Here is an 18,719-nt window from a genome sequence, read left to right as displayed (position 1 = left end):
GATACATGGATGTTGTTCCAGATAGCCAACCTCACTGAGGTGAAGCCTTTTTGCACCACCAGCACCTGAAAAGTGGGGTCAAGGGGGAGGTGCTGAAAAGTAGATGAGCAGTGGAAGTGGACAGGAGAATCTAGCAGCCCTGTCTGCTCAGGGATGGGGGGAACAGAAGAACCCCCTCCTGAAATCTGTGTTTTGGAGGCCAGAAACACCTCTGGAGGGAGGGAGGCTATAGCATTTTTCCACCTCATGCCCAAGCCATGTCAAGTTGTCTCTCCTGAGGTGATACTTTGCTTTCTTGCTTGACCTTTTCTTTTGAAAGCCTTTCCTTCTTTTGGGAATGCTTGAGACAAGCAGTAGACAAAAGGCTTGTCCTTGTGTTCAGCCCTCCAAGGGACAGGGAAGGTGGATCCTGGGCAGACCCTGGTCATAGCGCTCTGTGTGTTTCTGGGAGGCATCCAGGAGATGTAATTAGGAGGAAGATGGGAAAAGCATTGTTAGAAAAGGGTTGGCTTTATTTTTATGGCATAGCCTGTGCAGAGTGTCTCCTCTTTTCCTGCCATGCCAAGCTGCTCTCACAGGGCACCATTTTTGGGGGCTTACAGGGAAGATGGTGGAAGGACAGAGAGACTTTAGCATCTGATATTACAACCCAGGGAACACAGGTCTAAAAAGACTCCCCAGGGTCACTGGTCCCCTCTCCCACCCTCCCAGCCACAGCATTTTGCCATTTGAAGCACCTAAACCTCCAGACCACGTGCAGTCCTTTTGCAGGCTGCATCTCCCAGGCCTTGGCTGCTCCCAGAACCCAAACAACACCTGAAAACAAGAATAATGATTCTCTCAAGTTCTACCACAGGCTGTTGGGCTTGATCCAGGTGTAACTGGATGGCAGGCTCTACCCTGGGGCTATTGGGAGGAAAGACTTCACAGATTTTAATAGCAGCAGGGACTGTTGCATTCATCTAATATAAAAGGAAGCTGTGTTTGGAACCTTTGTCTGTGGTGTGCAGCACAGAGCTGGTCAGGAGAACTGCAGCAGCTACACTGTCCCCAAGATAACCCAGGGCTGATCAGGGGGCGCCTGTTTTCACCTCTGCAAACACTGTTTGGCCCATGTCACCTTGGCAGGGGCTTTCATCAGCCGTGTCCATCTGACTCCATCACCCCTGCCCCTTACTCCACAACCTCCCCAGCCAGTCCCAGGTATAATCTATGGAACACAAGCATAATTTTATAATCAGTTTTCTATGCAGCCACCATAAAATGCCAAACAGAATCAGCAAACAATCTGTCAGTGAAACTCTGAGCTGCTGATGAGCGAGCTGCTTGCAACGCTCCAGTGCCCGGGCAGATTGAAGCTTTAAATACAGCCCCTGCCTGGCCTGACACTGCTGGGCAGGGGATGAGGCTCAGGGAAGTGGGAATACCCGGTAGATCTCCTCTTGTTGGGAAAAAGCATAAACAGGAGCAAGAGCAGAGCTGCAGGATGACCCCTCGGGCTGGACTCGCTGCTTCTTGCGAATTCGCCAGCATCTGGGCTTGGGAAGCAGCAGAAGAGGGAGCAGGGACAGGCAGGGCTGCTGCAGGGACAGGGTTTGAGAGAGATGAAGGTGCATTTATTGAGGAGGCCTCTGGGTGATGCTCTTGCATAGGACCCTATAGTTGCTTCCTCCCACTGGAGGCACTTCCAGGGTCCTCTCCCCCCGCACCAGGCTACAGCCCCTGGACAGGCTGGGGCTTACACCAGGTTCTACATCCTGCCACAGGGATATGGGCTTGGGACCCTAAATCTGTGCTGCCCAGCACAGTGCAGAGCTGGATGAGAGTAGGAAAAGGAAGGAGGGCTGGGAAGCATGAAGAGGGGAAGCAATTCCACCAGCCCCTCCCCAACGAAAAAAAAAAAAAAAAGGGGGGGAGAGAGAGAAGGAAGAGATCTGAATGCCTCAGCATGAGGACAGAGCTGCAAAGCATCCTGCTATCCTGCTGGCCTGAGCAGCAGCTCAGCTACCGTGGCATTTCCCCCCAGCCCAGGGGACAACTAAGAAACCCATGGCCAAGAGGCAGACTTGGACCCTGGGACTTGTGAGTTTTCTAGTCAGCAGCAGGAAACATTGAGACCAGCTCTTTACCAGACAGCACAGCTATTTTTTTTAATTATTTTTTTCCTCCAGTATTTGTAAGGGCTGGGGATTCATCCTAGGTTTTTTCCTGTTGTCTTTAAGTACTCCAGGCTCAAGCCATATTATTGTATAACTCACAACTTCCATTTAAAAAATAAGAATAGGCTGCCTTTTAGGATTACAAAGAAAAGCCAGAAAATATGAGTCTTTAAGTCTCAAAAGCCAGAAGGCAAATAGAAAGCATTGCAGATATTGTTGTTTTGTTCAGTAGACAAATATATACATATGTATGGGCTTCAGAATTCTGGGGTCCAGTTCATTATTTCTGAGCAGAGGCTCAGATGTGCAACAGCAGCAACTCCTAATCCCTTCTTCAGCCAGGGGCTCAGCCAGGGCAGGTGCTTTTACTTTGCCCAATCCCCTGAAACAGCCAGGAGGGGAGTCCTTCTCCTGTGCTTTTCTGTGGTGTCTGATCCCCCCAGACTCAGTTCCCAGTCCCTTGCCTCAGACAGGTCCTGACTTTCATTTAGCACAAGCAATAAAGCCTGGCATGAAAGCAAGCAGTGCAGGCAAAGGGGAAGAACCAGCCCCAGACTCAGCAAAGGATTTCTGAGCCAGGATAAAAGCCCAGAGCTTTTCCCTTTTGCTGTGGCTTGGCACAAATGAAAAAATGAGATGTAAGAGCCTTTAGGAAAGAACAAACCTTCAAAAAAAAAACACCCCAAAACCTAAAACCAAAACAAAACACCAAAAAACTACCCAACCAAAAAAAACCCAAAAAACCAATCACCACTACCAGACAGACAAACAAACAAAACCTTAACATAAACCCAACCTCCCTCACACAGCTGACTAAATAGACCTTGAATGTAGAGGCTATAAATCCTTGCAGCTGGCCTCATCCTGCCCTGCAGGAGAGGGTTCTGAGTTCCACGTAGGGGCAGGTGCCCTTTGCTTAGCAGCAGAGCTCAGCTCCAGGTCTCTGTCCTAACCCCTGGATTTTGAACCACCCAGAAACCTGCTGGGCCTTGAGTTTGCCTTTGCTGGATGCTGTCTGCACTGAAGTTGAGGAGGTTTTGCTCTTAATTTCTCCAGGACCTGATGTTCACACTTGAACCTTTGCATTTGAGGGGATTTTCCTTTGTAGCTGACTGCAGTGATTTGTGCAGCCAGGTTCTTCTGTGGCTCCCTCTGCATTGTGAGAGTTTGCAGTTTGCATTCACTGCTCTTTCACTGCACTCTTCCTTCTACACTGCTGCAGGATTCATGCTCACAGCATGGACTGAACAAACCTTCTCACCTCTCTTAGGTGTGCTTGTAGCTCAGTGAGCTCAGCAAGTGCTCTGGTGGTCCTTTTTATACTAAAACAGCCTCCTGTATTGCCTGGCTATGATACATTTGTAAAATGCTGGGCATTCAGACAGACCCAACCTGAGGTGGGGCAGGCTCCCATAGCTGGAGGCATTAGAGGTCTTTAACCTTCTCTTCCAGACTATCCAGCATGATTTTCTTTGCTGATTTGAACATAACAGAGTCAGTAATCAACCTAACCTTCCTGAAGGATGTGGTCTGCATTTCATTAGATTGATTTTGCAGCCTTTAGGGTCCTATTACTTAGCAGAAGATAAATGCCAGGGGTGTGCATTTGATATCTCTCTCTCTGGCTGTAGAACATGTCCAGCACCCTTTCTGTGGTGTGGGCCAGGCGTGTTTTGCAGAACATGGCTCTTGTGTCCTCCCTGAAGGACTGGGATTTGGGAATTGAGGTTCAGTGGTGATTTTTTTTTTGGTGATTTTTGTTTCTTTCTGCCCCTTCTGTCCTCTCCAGGGGGTGATGTGGGGTTCCTTTTGCACATCACCACTGCTCCTCTTGGCAGGACAGAGTTTGATGTGGGAAGCAAAGCACCCAGCAAGCTGAGGGGCTATGGGTGCAGGCAGCTGCCAAACTTGCCCATTGCTCTCCCTGAATCTAAAATGTTATGTTAATGTTTGGATGATCTTAAGGCTCTTTTCCAACCTGACCAAGTCTGTGATTCTCTCTGTTTCCATCTTCACTGGTGAAATTCTTTGTCCTGGCTCCAGAACTGGGTTAATTTTGTTCATGGCTGTGCTGTATGCTTGATTTCTTCCTTGGAAAAGTTGTTCATCTCTTGCTGTCTTAGCTTCTCTGTCTACAGTGACATATTTGTTTAAAAGTGCTTTGAGATCCATGTATCAAAGTCACAAACATGACTCATGATGGGGAAATTGCTGAGCACCTGCCTGCATAACCAAGTGCTTCCAAGCTTCACAAACGGATCCCAGAAACCCAAAAGCATTTGCATTTGCTTGTCTGTACTCCCTGGATAGGAGAGGACAAAAATAAAGCTTTTCCTTCATGAAATGTTGCATGAAAGCATGGTTGTCTTTTTGTTGCAGGCCACTTTGCAGCATGCAAAATAAGACTGCCTTTCTTCAAGAGTTTGTGAATTTCTATTTTATTGAAGTCTTTTTATTTCCTCCATCAAAACATGTCTGAGCTTGAAATGGCATGACTAGGAATGAAAATTAAATACATCAGAACTGATTTTTGTTGAAATGAGATTTTGGTGCAACCAGGGAATGTTCAAGGCTTTCTTACTTCTTGTGTTCAGGTTTTTTTTTTTTTTTTTTTTTTTTGCTAAAGATGGATGTAGTCTGAGGAAATGGGTCACCTTTTTCCTTGAGAAAATTTTTGTCAATTTTATTGTAATTCTGAAATGTCACAGGCTTTTGGGGACGGATTTTTTTGTTTAGTTTTTTTGGTTGTTTTTTTGGTTGGTTGGTTGGTTTTTTTCATCTTGAATAGAGCACAAATGTCTCTGATAATGGATGTCTTGAATTTTGCTGCAGCTATACTCTGCAGCCCAATTTTTCTAGCACTTCAGTGATCACCTTATGCCTTTTGCTAATCATTTCAGGCCCAGGTACCATCTCAATCTTATACTTAGAGGACCTGCTATCCGTGCTAGTTGGATGTCACTGTTAAAATAACAACCTTTGGTGGGCTGAGTGCAATAGCACAGCTTGAAAACCAAAGGGATGTGGAGCCAGAGGTCTTAGGGTGAAGGCACAGAACTGGGTGTCCTGAGGAACTGTGAGGAGGAACCACTGTTTTCTCCTAAACTAGGTTGGAGGAAATAATGTCACAACATTGTAGGAAGAAAGTAGCAAGGACAGTGTGGGAGGGTGGTTTTATTTTCCAACAGCAAGACAGATTTTGTTCACTTGCACTCTCCTTCCTCCCCCATGTACTCACAAATGTTTCCTGCAAGATCCCTTGCAATGGTTGGGGAAGGAAGGATGCCAGTCCTCATCACATCTCCTGGGTTATTCTGAGGCTGGTGACCAGGGGCTGGATCTGGGTATGCCTTTAAGAGCAGACAGTGATTGGTCCCTCTGTCCTGTTGGATTTTTGGAAGTCATAATTTCCCTGGGCAATCTCCTTGTGGAGCCTGGAGCACCTTCTTCCATCTGAAGGGTATGGTCCCCCTTCACTCAACGCAGATAGAAGCCCCTCAATTGGTCTATTCCAGGAGCTCCCTGCTATAAGCAGGTGGCTTTGCCAACTGGATGCCTTTAGGCATCCAAGCTGCCCACCAGCACCTGTGTTGTGTGATCACTTTTGTCTTCATCAGCTGAGGATGACTCAGGGCCGAGGGGGTGGGCAGGAGGGGACAGTTTTCCCTTCACTGCCTGCTCTTGCTGAGCCCACAAAGCTGGTGGCTGTGCCTAGGTGGCTCTGCCAGGGCTGCCTTGAGGGCACAGCTTGGGTGTAGGAGGGATTTTGGATTTAAACATAATTTCTTTTTTTTTTTTTTTATTACTATTTGTTTTCTCCTGCCATGGTGAATTTGAGCCTTTGCCAAGTGAGTAGCACAACTGACCAGAGGGGGGTGATGGCTCCATTTTCTAACAACAGTTCAGGTTTAGAAACATGGTTTCATGCTGTGTTGGAGAAAATTTTGTGCTTTTTTTGAGTAAAAGGGCAATCAAGGCTAAATTTCTGATGCCTTCTGGGTATTGATAAATTCTGTGTTTAAGTTGCCAGTAGTGCTGTAGTTAGGTACCCTGGACTGGAGCATGAGAAATGGGGGTTCAAGTCCACATTCATCACAGTTTTTCATCCAAATGAAATATGAATCATGATAAGAGCAAAACTTGGGATTGTGGTGTCACAGGCTGAGGTTATCAGCTTGCTACAGCTGACATAAGGAAAAAAAGCCTGTAGTCCACACACCTTTATTTGCAGGAGCTGATGTGAATGCAATGTAATGCAGTGACTTGTTCCTAATTATGTTCTTCTTGCAGCCTTTGATCCACAGAGTTGTGCTCACATGAACATTTACAGACAGTTGTGACCCAATCCAGACAGTGAATTAGGGCAGCTCGAGCTTGCTGAGAGGCTCCACAGGGTAAAAACTGACTTAGCATGGACCTGTCCTCCCCTGGGTGACTTCTCTGCTCTATAAATCTCCCTGTCTTCTATTTCAAACTCACTTTCAAAAGTAACAGAATTAAATATTTTTATGTGCTATTTAGCCATCTAAGGAAGGACTTCATCAAGAGTTTAGTCCTCCAACCTACTAGAGCCCAGGCACTTCAGTGTGGAGAGGTCTTTGGGTTGGTTGGTTGGGGGCTGTGTTTTGTTTTCTCCATAACAGTTGCTACAGCACAGGACAATTTGGAACCCTTTTCTCTCCCTGCCCCATGCTTCTATATAACCTTAGTTACCTGTCTGACCTTCCTGTGTCTTGGCTTCCCTTTCAGCCTGCTGCTGGCTGATTTTTGATGTATGCCATCAGTTCTCTGGACAAAGATCATGTGTTGAGTGTACAGGAAAGGAACTGAAAGAAGCATGGAAAAGACAACCCAAAATTGTATCTGTTATCCCAGGCTTCCTCAGGACTGTCTAAAATTTCATCTCTGACTCAGATATTTCCATCTAAAGCACTGTTCTTTGAAAGCATCCTCTTGATGGCTCCTTGACTTCCCAGGATCTTCTTGATCCTGAATTCTGGGTCAGACTCGTGGAAACATAAACCCAGGAGACAACGCTATTAAAAAATATTGGTGTAATAATCATAACTGCAGAGTTTAAAATGCCTGATTCATAGATGAGTTTCTCAAAGCTACCTCAGGTATTCTGGTGGAGAATTTCTCTGGATGCATCTCTTGTGATTTTTATCATAATTCACAGTGAAGGAATGGGTGTCTCTGACCATTCCAGTGCTTGCAGCACAAGTCCCTACAGCCTTTTAGTAGCTTAATAAGCCATGTCTGGTCTAGGTAACCTTTTAGGAAGAAAACAGCAAGAGAACAGAACCTCTCCTATTGTTGGTAATGTTTGTTAAGCTGTGGTGGTGCTAACAACGCTGGGAGCTCCTGCAGAGATGTCACTTTGGCTTCCAGCAGCTCCTATCAACCAGTGCCTAACTTGTAGTGGCTCAGGAGAAGTGCCATCAGCCCAGTGCTGAAGTGGTGTTAACAGTAATGGGAACTATTTACAAGTAAGTCTGGAGGGTGGAGAAGGCTGAAGTAGGCTGGTGCTGGCAAGGGTTTATCTTTTGCCTGAGTTTTGCAGGGAAGTCTGCAAGAGGAACACGATGGGGAAAGCTGAATGGAATAAATGTCCCCCAAGCAGTTTGCACTGCAACCTGCTGGATGTGATGGGAGTTGTTGTAGCTGACTTAGGGGAAACAGGGGGAGAAATCAGTAAATGCCAGGTGAAGGTACATGGTGTGTTTACTCTGTTGAAGAAGTTTAGAAGTTACTGTGTGTTAGCTGAGGATTCATGAATATGGAACTTGGAGGTGACAGCTGAAAGGATGGTAACCTACCATGTTTGCTTCTGATTGCCTTATTGGACTGGCAGCTGTGTCTGGAGTTGAATCTGAGCTAGGAATCAGTGCCATGTCCTGGCTATGATCAAATTTAATAATAAGCAGACTTAATAATGAGCCAATTTAATGACCTGCCTTTTAACGTGTACTCACCTGTGCTGAATCACTATGCTTTGACTCTTCAGTAGTAAATTTATTCCAGCTTCATCTTATTTTAAACAAATTGATCTTTTCAGCACCCAACAATTATATGTTGCCTCCTAAGAGACCCAAATGTAGTCCCTTCCTAACAGAGAACACAAGACTGAGAGTCATGTCTATCTGATTGGATTTTAATTTGCTGCTGGAACAATCTGTTTACCCAGATACTTTCAAGGTCACATGAAATCCTCCTAACTTGGAAGTCATCTTCTTTCTTTTTCCTCTTGTAGACTTCATTTCATTCTGGATTTATTATTTAGCTCCAGCTCCTACAAAAAAAAAAAAAAAAAAAAAAAAAAAAAAAAATCTCCATGTTTATAACCTTGGAAAAAATTAATATTTTAAATAAAAATATCAGAGATATAAACAAACTGTAATAGGAAAAAGCAAGAGACTCACATGATTGCCCAGAAAGGGGGGAGTAGTTGAGGTTTTAGCACCAAATACACTGCCCAAGTATGGATCCAGGAAAAACAACAGCAGATTCTTCCTTTGGCACATGGAGACAGGTGAAGGAGTAAGTAATCCAACAATGCTGTTGCCTTTCTGCCACATGATCCTGTTGAATGATCCAAACACCAAGGGTCTTGTCCTTGGGTTCAGTCCTAGGCAGGTAAATGCCCCTGTAAGAATAAAACTGCTGCAGTCAATAGTCAATTTATTTATCTTGTTCACCTGCCAGCTGTCATATGTCAGCCCTTCTGCTCACCTGGTTGGTATGCAAAGTGCTGTCAGATTTTCAGCTTAAGTAATTTTTTTTCATACTGCTCTGGAATTAGATTTTTGTTTGTTTGTTTGTTTTGGGGTTTTTTATGGCAGAGCTTCACCCTCTGTTAATTTGGACCTAGTTTGAATCTAAAGACTGGAGTTTTCTTAAATAGATTAGGGGGGATGAGTGCCAAACCCGCACAGGAAACTAAATCTTGTAGGTCCTTTGAAAAGCTCAGCTTTGAAGACTGATTCTTCATGCTGGCCTAGATAGAGAAACAGCCAGGCTGCTGAGGAAGCTGCTCCAGGAATATCGTAGTGCTCAGCTTGGGGCTGGTGGCATTTTGAGGGCACAGACTGGAGATGAAACATCACTGACCCCATCAGAGTCACTGAGACCCTGCACAGACACCACAAAGGGTGATTTGGCAGGGAAGGATGAGCAGTGGATTTGGTGATAAGCATTGGAGAGGTGTTTGCATGCTTGTACCCTGCCCCTGTGGCAGTGTTTGCTGAGTCAAGGGCTCTGGGTAACCTGGCAGAGATGTCACCTTGAGGAGTGAGGAGAACTGATACTGTGGGCAGCCCATGATGGGACAATTAAGCTGAGAAATGCAGAGATAAAACAAAACAAAACCCTGAAACCAGCAGCTCTGTTTAGGAGCATCCGGGAGGATTCTGGAGGACTCATCCTAAAGTTCCTGATGCTAACACAAAACTTGTTTTATACCTGGGCAAAGCCTAAAATCTGTCTGGGTTGGTTCACACTCATTCTCACAGCTAGTAACACTTGTCTGCAAGTGGGCACAGAGGGGTGCCCAAAACTGTCTTGGTGATTGCAAGGTGCTTGGATGAAAACATGGGGCAGAGACATGTTTAGGATGGTGCCATTGCATCTGCAGCAAAATCCAAGAGAGCAAGAAGGCTCTGGGAGTTCTCTGTCTCTGCCTGGGGATCCTCCTGACATGCAGGCAATGCATCCAGCAGTTGGAAGAGGGTTTTCTAGTCAGCATGACAGGTACAGGCTGCTTATTCTGCTTCCCCCCTCTTCCCCCCCATTTTTTTCAAACTGACTCTGTCTTGATCATTGTTTAATGCATTAAATTTCTTTTTGGTTTCAAGTGCCAGACCCTGAGGTCTGTACTGAACTTGTTTCCTTACTTCCATCCTTTGGTTGTCTTGGCCATTTGAAGATGGGGATTTTAATTTCCTCTGATGGCTTCTCTCTTTCAGACTTCCCTCCCTGGGCAGAGATACTCAAGTCCTTGGATTCCCCCAGCCTCTCTGCTGATGCAGTGGGGGGGGGTCCTGGGTGATTCCAGGCTTTTTTACTTTTTCTCCCTCTTCAGTATGTTTCCCCCTCTTTTTCTGTTTCCCTGGAGAGGGTCATTGTGCTAATGAACATTGAGACATCCCCAGAGGCTCCCTCTGGCTGACATTCATGGCCTTGGTGGCCAGCTGATTAACACAAGCTCTGAAGGGGCAAGAACTTTCTCAGCTATAGCCATATGCACAGAAAATCCATTCCTTTGCTTTGACAGGACTGGAATGTGTGCATCTGCCCCCCTGAGGCAGCTCTTCATCCCTCTTCTCTCCTTTAGACATCAGCCCTTCCTACCTCTTCCAATCATTAGAATTCTGGGTTCCTTGGTGTTTTCACCAAGCATTAGAGAGCATCTTCTCCTTCCCACCTGGCAGGCATTTCCCTGGCTATGTCCCACATCAGGATGGGCTGTCAGCCCTGCTGAGACCTGAGAGCACAAGCAGTGCCTCTCCCCCAACATTAGGTCATGGTTGTTTCTTATCCCATCTCTACAACAGGAATCCAGGCTCTTCCTCCTTGCTTAGAGGTTTTATCAGCATTCCCAAGCCCTTAAAAGCTTCCCTGCTGGCAGAAGTTCAGATCCTCACTTGGAATTTCCCCTGAGGGTCAGAGGAATCATGGATCATGGGGTGCCATCATAATCCTGGTCAAGTCTTTGCAACTTCTTCACCTGGGAAAGGAGCAAGCAACAGGGCAATGTTTTTTTTCTTCTGAAGTCCCCTGAGACCTTTGGAGGTCTCACCCAGGCAGTGGCATGGAGACTGTGGTGTCACTGGTGGCCTGAGAAGCATCCTGAGAAGCATCAGTGAAATGGCCTCCAGTGATGGTTCTAGGAGCAAAGATTGCAGAGCCCTCCTGCACACATCATTGCTGAATCTGAGGCTTTGGTAGAGTTTCAGAAATCCAAGGATTCAGTGGTGGATTCAGTTTGGGGCAGTTAGCAGCTACTTCTGCAGAAAATGCAATTAATTCTAGCACAGAAAGTTAATCGAAAACCTGTTCTTGGAGGTGTTTCTTCAGACTTCAGGAGCTACAGACTAGATCATTCCCTGAGGCTGGAGCTGTACTGTTTCTGCCAGAGGTTTTTTTCTTTTCTCAGTCACCTCAATAATTCTAAATGGTTTCACTAGCCATATCTATTCTAGTTAAGTCTATTCTCCAAAATTACCATAATCTTGGCCTTGGGCACATTTTGCATCTCTAGGCTGCTTGGAAGCTTGCTGGTATTTAGAGAAGTGCTTGCAATGTAAAATATTCTGCAACTGGGGAAGCCAAGTTTAAAATATATTGTATCATTAATCAGGGAGCTTAACAATACCACATCATTTACTTGACCAGTTCCAACCAATGAACAGCACACAAAGTAAGAGTCCAGCCAAAGAGGCTGCAAAACTTTTATAAAAAAAATATACAACTTGAAAAATGTCACCAAGTAAATCCAAATAATGCATAAATTAGAGGGAATTGCAACTGGCTCATGGATATTCTATGAGCAGAAGATAAATATCTAAGTTAGTTGCATAAATTATTCATCCTAACATATTTGCTCAGCTTTTCTCATCAGCTATGAAAGCCACAGATCCAAGCACTTGGAGAGTATAATAGAGCTGGGCTTCCACCTCAGTGAATGCCCTGGGAGTAGAAGCCCTGGGGAGGGTTGGCACACAAGAACTGAGTGGAAAAAGTCTCCTGCAGTTTGATGCTGACATGTGGATTCTGCTAAGGGCATGGAGAGTGATTAGAATTGTTCCTTGGCAGCAGGCAAGGTTGAAAATATGGCAGTGATTTGTTTTAAACTCTTCTTTTTGCCTCTTGTTAGTGGTGTCCTGAGATGATGTTGGACCTGATGTAAAAAAAAAAATTACACCATTTTCTTTTGAACATTCTGCTTATCAGCTTGGGTGCTGATAGCTCAGGAGGGTCTCACTTGGTCAGCTGCCTGTTCCGACTTTATGGTCTTTGCTTTGGAATAGGTAACTTGGCAGAAATGAAAGCAAATTCTGTACTACTTTGGGGAACAAAAAGCATCCCCCAGCCCCTTCTGAAACCAGGCTGGCTCTGGAGGGCTCTAATCTTCCCAATAATGCTTGTGGGAAGCAGTAATATGAGAGCAAAAGTGCTTGAGTTTTACAGGAATAATTACCTTTTCATAGGTGAAGCACAGATGACAGGATTTCTGTGTGCTTGCCAGGTAGGATCTTTCTGATAGGGACATGGGAACCTCTGTTGTAAAACCTTGGTGCCTTTCAGCATCCAAATCTGCATCTTCCCATGCAGTGTCACTGTGGAAGGGACTCGTTCCTCCTCCATGCAAAGGGAAACTCCTTGAATAGCAGGATTTGGGATTGCTACCTTGAAAAAAATTATTAGAGTAACCCCTCTGTAGTGTCAGAAGCTGTTTGCCTTTACTTTTAAGGTTTTTTCTATCATTCAAATCAATGGTGGGACCCCTAAACATCTCTTCTACAGATACTAAGTACAGGACTCTTACACTATTCTGGGACAGCAGAGAAAAAAACCTCTATACAGTGACTGTGGGGACATTGGTAATGTAACTTGTTACCTGCAGACAACTTTAGAGACAGTGGTCTATGTTTTCTCCACAGCTGGTATTAAGATGCTGGTGTATGGGGATTTGGGGTTTATTTGGCCTTTTGACAGAGGTTTTTTTAGGAAAGAGCAAAGTTTATGCAGATTTCAAGGTTTGGCACTAAGGACTAATAAGATGTAGCAACAGAGCTGTTTTGTTTTGGCTTTTTTACTTGTGAAAGCACAGAAGCTACAGAGGGGGAATTAGCTCAGGTGTAAGGAGATATTTGGAGTCAAAATGCTGGTGGTTTGTTTTTTGGAATGAATGCAACTGCTGTTAGGCAGCCTGGGGTGTTGTGATGGGGTGCAATCAAAATAACTACGTAACCCCCAACGTGGACTGGGTGTAGAATCAACCTGGGCAGGAAAAATCTGATTTGGAATCCTGGCTTTGCAACTCCCAGCATCTCCTAAATCTGCCTGCATGCAAGGATCTCTACCAGCAACGTGGGATTGTCTGTGCTGGTTGACACACATTGATAGAAAGTGCAGTGTCAGTGCCAGGTATTGTCATTCCTGTTATTTAAATTAAATTTTTGTCTTAAACTGGAGTTACAGGAATAAGTGAATGAAAAGTGACAGAAAGCCTGTGACTCGATTATCTGGGAGATGGCTTAAGATAGTGCAGGTGCATCATAGGGGAATGGTGATAAATAATATCCTTCCCTTTTCAGAAGGCTTTGCTCAATATTTTTCAAAGGACATTAATAGTTTTCTCATTTTTTAGGTGCTCAGCTGGTGATGCATTTGAGGCCTGACTTTTAGATAGCAGGTGTGCAAGGTTTTCTCTAGGCATTTCCTCATGTTGTTTCAAAATAGATACCTACAATAAAGAACTGCTTTTGCAAACATCTTTTTTCTCAGATGCTGTCAGTTTAAAGGAAGGGATTTGAAAATCACTTTATAGGTTTTTAAAAGAAAAGAAAAAAAAAACAAACCCTCAATTTCCATCCTGGCCTCTGCTCCTATCGGAATCGATCCTTTTAGATGGTTTATCAGAATGTTTTTACAAAATGATCTTTTGCTATACTCCCTGGTGCTGAAAGATTAAGATGTTTGGAGAAAGTGTGTTTCCTTCAGCCTTGCTTTGCAGAAGCAGTAGCTACAAGGAAGGCTTGTTAGACATGGGGACAAAGCCATGATCAGATTGGTCTGCATTTCAGTTGAACTTGACCAGCTCTTTTGCTGATAGACCCCAGGATTTGTTGCTTTATGAAGATCTCAAAGTGTATGAGGGTGAAAGGCCCAGGCTGTTTTCTTTGTAAGGGAACCCAGCCCTCTGCCAGACATCTCTGGAGGCTGTGCCCCCATCAGCAACGCTCCTGATTCTCAAAGTCTGCTATTATTGTGCAGTAATGTCTTTGCTTTTCCTCTAGCCACATGGGTATCCATGTGGAGTCTCCAACACAACTCTCCCCTTTGCCATCCTTCCCTCTGTGACTCTCCCTGCCCCTCCAGACTCGAAGCTTCACCTCTGTTCTGTTCCTCTGTTGTCACACAGGGAGTTTGCCCGTTGGAAGGTGAGGAACACAGCCATCGAGCGGAGGGACCTGCTCCACAATCCCCTGCCCCTGATGCCTGAGTTCCAGAGGAGCATCCGCCTCCTGGGCAGGAGACCCACCACACAGCAGTTCATCGACACCATCATCAAAAAGTACGGCACCCACATCCTCATCTCTGCCACCCTGGGAGGTAGGTGGCAACCTGGGCTCTTTGCTGCTCTGGCAGTGATGGGGGGGGTGGGTGAAGGCACCTCGGGCACATCGTGTGGAGCTTGAGTGGTGGCATCGAGCCAGGCTGCAGCTTTCCCAACCAGAGCCCATCAGATCTGTGTTAAAAAGCAAACAAACAAACAAAAAACCCAAGCAACAACAAGAAAAAAGCCTGACTAAACAAACAAAAATCCCCCACCAACCCAGAGCTTTTGCAAATGAATTCAGTATCTGTGTAGGTGTGCAGCTGGGCTCCTCCAACAGCATCCTGTGTCCACACGTGTGTGGAGAGATAACCAGGGAGCCTGGCTGGCATTTCTGTGTCCCTGCCCTTCATTTGGCAATAGAACATGATGATGCCTCTTTTTTTCAGAATGAAACCAGAAAAAGAAATAAAAAATAGAATAAAATAAATCCCTTCTTGCTAGAACTTGAGGGATTTTAAAGAGCTCCAGGAAAAGGGAGTTCAAGGAGCTGGGCAGGGAGCACAGGCCAGCAGGAGAAGAGATGGCCAGAATGGTCTGTTCTGAATGTGTAAAGTGAAAGTGGGAACATGAAAGTAGACTTTTGAAAAAACAACAGTTAAGAAAAATTCAAAATATATATGCAAGGGCTAGAGAGATACTCGTGTGTGTGGCAGAATGTGTCAGTGATGCCCCAAGACTGTGTGTGTGCAAAAACTCATCAATTTGAGTACCAAGTAGTGAAAACGGGTGAAAATCAGTGATACCTCTTGATATTTTCTGCTGATTCCCTTCCATCCCCTTGCACTCTTTTTCACCATTCTTTTTTTCCCCTTTGGGGTGTGCATTTTAATGCCTTTCTTTTGAGAACTATGAAGAGGGGCTCTGCAGTGGTAAAAGGTCTTCATTTTAGTAGTTTGTTGCTGTTGCTTCTTCTAAGGTTTCTGACCTCCAGCTGTGCCACCCTGAGAATTTTGGAGTGAACTTTGAGAAATTTCTGGCCATCTGTCTGTTCCCAAAGCATTCTGCAGACACTTGGATGAGATGTAGATGAGATGAGATGTGTGCATATGATTCATGTACAAATGAGGTGGTAGGTAAATTGGCGTGGTTCCACTGAAGTCAAATGGCATCTTGTGTGCTAAATGTCCTTCAAAGAACCTCAGGCTGCTCTTCCAGCCCAGGCATCCAAACAGTCTGCTCCATCAGCACAAAATATGAGAGAAAGCAGGTTTCTGATCACTGAAGAGTCTGAGCAACTGCCTGCATCAGCTCTTAATGAGTTCTACACAAAGATAAATTCCTTTTTATTCACGACATCATTTTCGGGACCCAATTTTACAAAGCCCAAGCCAGCCAAGTAAGAATCCAGGAAAGTGTTGAGAGGTTTTTTTGTGGGTTTACTTCTTTTTCCATTGATATGCCTTTTTCTTGACACATCTGTGGAGGTTCAAAATAAGGAAAACGTTTGATGGTAAAATATATTTTTAATTTTGCCTGGGTGAGGTTGTAAATTATTCACAGTGGCTTGTTTCTACTCCTGATTTTACAACACCACAATTTTAAATATGCAGAGGCTTGTAACAAGAACTGGTGTTGGAGGGGAGTGCTAAATGCTCCATCAGCCTGGAGCACGGTGAGCAATGGTGGGAGAGAAAACAGGGATTTATCTTGGCAATGGCAGTCCCAGAGAAAATGTGGATGAAGCTGAGCATGCATTATGCAAGGAGGACACTCATCCCAGTCTGTGCTGAGCAAGACCACTGGGATGCAAAAGCAGACATGTCCTGGCACCCTTGCTCTCTGAAGACCCCTGGTCTCCTTGGAGTTACAAGAATTCTGCTGTGGGTTGCAGTGGTTTTGTCCACCCAGACTGATGTCTTACTAGGTTGTAAACAAGTGATAAACACACAGGAATTTGTTCTGTATTTAAATGCCAGGTGTTGCATGGACCCCAGGAGGCTGGGTGATGGATCAGGCCAGGCCACTGGAGCACAGCAGCTATTTTCACACCTGGCCACATGAGGAACAGCTCTGATGCCTTTCAACATACAGAGCAGCCCAGTCCCCCTGGAGCCTAATAAAAAAGCAGCTCTGCTCCAGTTTAATTCTGACAGAGGGATTGGTGAAGGGTCAGTTTGAGGGCATCTGTACTCTGGGACGGAGCACACAGAGCTGAGAGCCAATTTGCAGGGAAAGCCCTGAAGGAAAGACAACTTTGAACATAGCATCCTCTTAATAAATGAGAAATTAAGACTTAATAATGCAGCAAAAGTCTATTAACCTCTCTTGATCTAAGGGTTACTTTCTCATGTGTGCTCTCCATGGGGACGCTGTGCTTTTCCAGGTCTGCACACATCAACACAGAATGGGTTTCCAGCAACATGATTTCTGCTCAGCACCCTTCACTCCTAAGGGGCAATATTTGTCCTTCAGGAGAAGCATCAAATATCCTGGGCTGAATTGTTCTGTTTTCTTCTTCATCCTTACAGTGGAGGGGTCTAAACAAGTCAGGGAGGAAAAATGCCAAGGTTTGCAAGGATATCTCTGCTCTGCTGCCCAAGAGCATGGGTTTCTCCTGGCTAGGAGAGTCATTGCATCTGCTCACTGCCTTCTGTGTATTATCTGGTGACCAAAAACCAAGGGATGCTGTCCTCGTGAGCTGAAACCAGGAATATTTCCTGATGCAATCCAACCCATGCTTCCTGGATGCTGGAGGGAACTCCAGTCTCAACATTACTAAAAGGAACATCTCTCTTCTGAAAAGATCCTGATTTTTGCTCCTTGGCTTTTAGAAGCCCAGGATGGGATCAAGTCCCATGCAAGCATCCTTTTGGTGGCAAATGAGTTATCTTATAAAAATTCACAGGGTTTGATCTTCCTTCAGATCCTGTAAAACTCTCCACAAGAGTCTCCACACAGAGCTCAGTGCATGGGAATATGAACAGCAATAAAGGAAATCAAAGCTTGTGACCTTCCAGTGTTTTTGGGAGATGTGACAATAGTGATGCTGTTACAACTACAACTTTGTGGTCAAAGGATGGTTTGTTGTTTTTAAAAATACTAGAAAGTTTTACGTGCCAAGCTTTTCCACTTGGCTCCCATAAAGCCAACAAAGATTTGACCTGATCAAGTTTCTTGGTGAAAAGTATCTTTTTTCCACAATTTTTTTTGTTTTTCATCCTGGAACTGAAAACAATTCTCAACATATCGATTTCTTGAAAAACTGAAATAAAATAAAAATATTTTGATTTTCAGACAGAATATTTTTGGTTTGGTTTTTGGGCATTTGGCTTCTAGATAAAAGCTGGAATATTTCCAGGCAGAGCAAAGCAGAGAGCTTACTGCTTTGTTTTTGTTTTGTTTTGTTTTTTTGCATGAATTCAATGAAAGATATTATTTGGACAAATCAAATTATTTCGACTAATATGAATTTTTAAGAAAAAGAAAGTTCTTGTTCTCTTAAAAACATACAAAAATGCTGAAGAGCAAAGTATTTCTTGGCCGAAAAAGTAGTGAATTTTTTTGACTGTTCTCCCATTGCCACAGGCAGTGTATTCAGCAGTGGTTGATCTTCAAATCAGAACAAGTTCTCATTAAGAGAGCTATGTAAAAATGGCACATTCCTACCCCAGGTATCTTTTCACTTATTAAAATCAGAACTTCAGATGTTAAGAAGGGTGATATTCTACCTTGTTTTTTCTCCTTCTCTAATACCAACCTTATGTTAAGAATGAACTGGGTCTTAATCTGGCTCGTACAACACAAATTGAACTTCTGGGTAAATATTACTTCTCAGCTTTGTGTCCTTTTCATAGATATTTTGTTAGATTCAGGTTTCTGCTAATGTTATGATGTATGGTGCTGCTTCATTCCCAGATCCTGGGATTGTTGGCTCAGAATCACCTGTTGTTCCTTTATCTTGCACACTATTTTTCACTTAAATTCACTAAATGAAACCCAGGAAAAGAAAAAAATAAAAGCAGAAGGGATGTTTGGTTTATCTTGATGTCATTTGTTCTCTTTCCCCTGCTTGCTGTAGTTCACTGAAGCTTTTGCCCTTAGCAAGTGGTCACTGGGAGCTGAAGAGGTACAATGAGCAGTTGTTTGTCCTGTGTACCTGTGTCCTATTTGCAACTGAAATCATCATTTATTCCTTCCAGAAATCAGGTCACAGAACTGCATATAAGTGACATCTTCTGTGGTCAGGTTTGCATCTCTGCAGAGACTCTACCCACAGA

General features: G+C 44.4%; 1 protein-coding gene across 1 annotated transcript in view; it reads left to right on the top strand.

Moving 5' to 3' along the window:
* BRINP1 (BMP/retinoic acid inducible neural specific 1) overlaps nt 1-18,719 on the top strand; it is an 81,128-nt gene that overhangs the window by 42,655 nt on the left and 19,754 nt on the right. The window contains exon 3 of the mRNA XM_008491411.2: nt 14,305-14,495. Coding sequence (XP_008489633.1) covers nt 14,305-14,495 — 191 coding nt within the window. The remainder of the gene's footprint in view (nt 1-14,304; nt 14,496-18,719) is intronic.

The sequence above is a fragment of the Calypte anna genome, chromosome 17 (genome assembly GCF_003957555.1).
Source record: "Calypte anna isolate BGI_N300 chromosome 17, bCalAnn1_v1.p, whole genome shotgun sequence".
Classification (NCBI taxonomy): domain Eukaryota; kingdom Metazoa; phylum Chordata; class Aves; order Apodiformes; family Trochilidae; genus Calypte; species Calypte anna.
The sequence above is the reverse complement of the archived record's forward strand: the minus strand, read 5'-3'. Positions and strand labels throughout refer to the sequence as shown.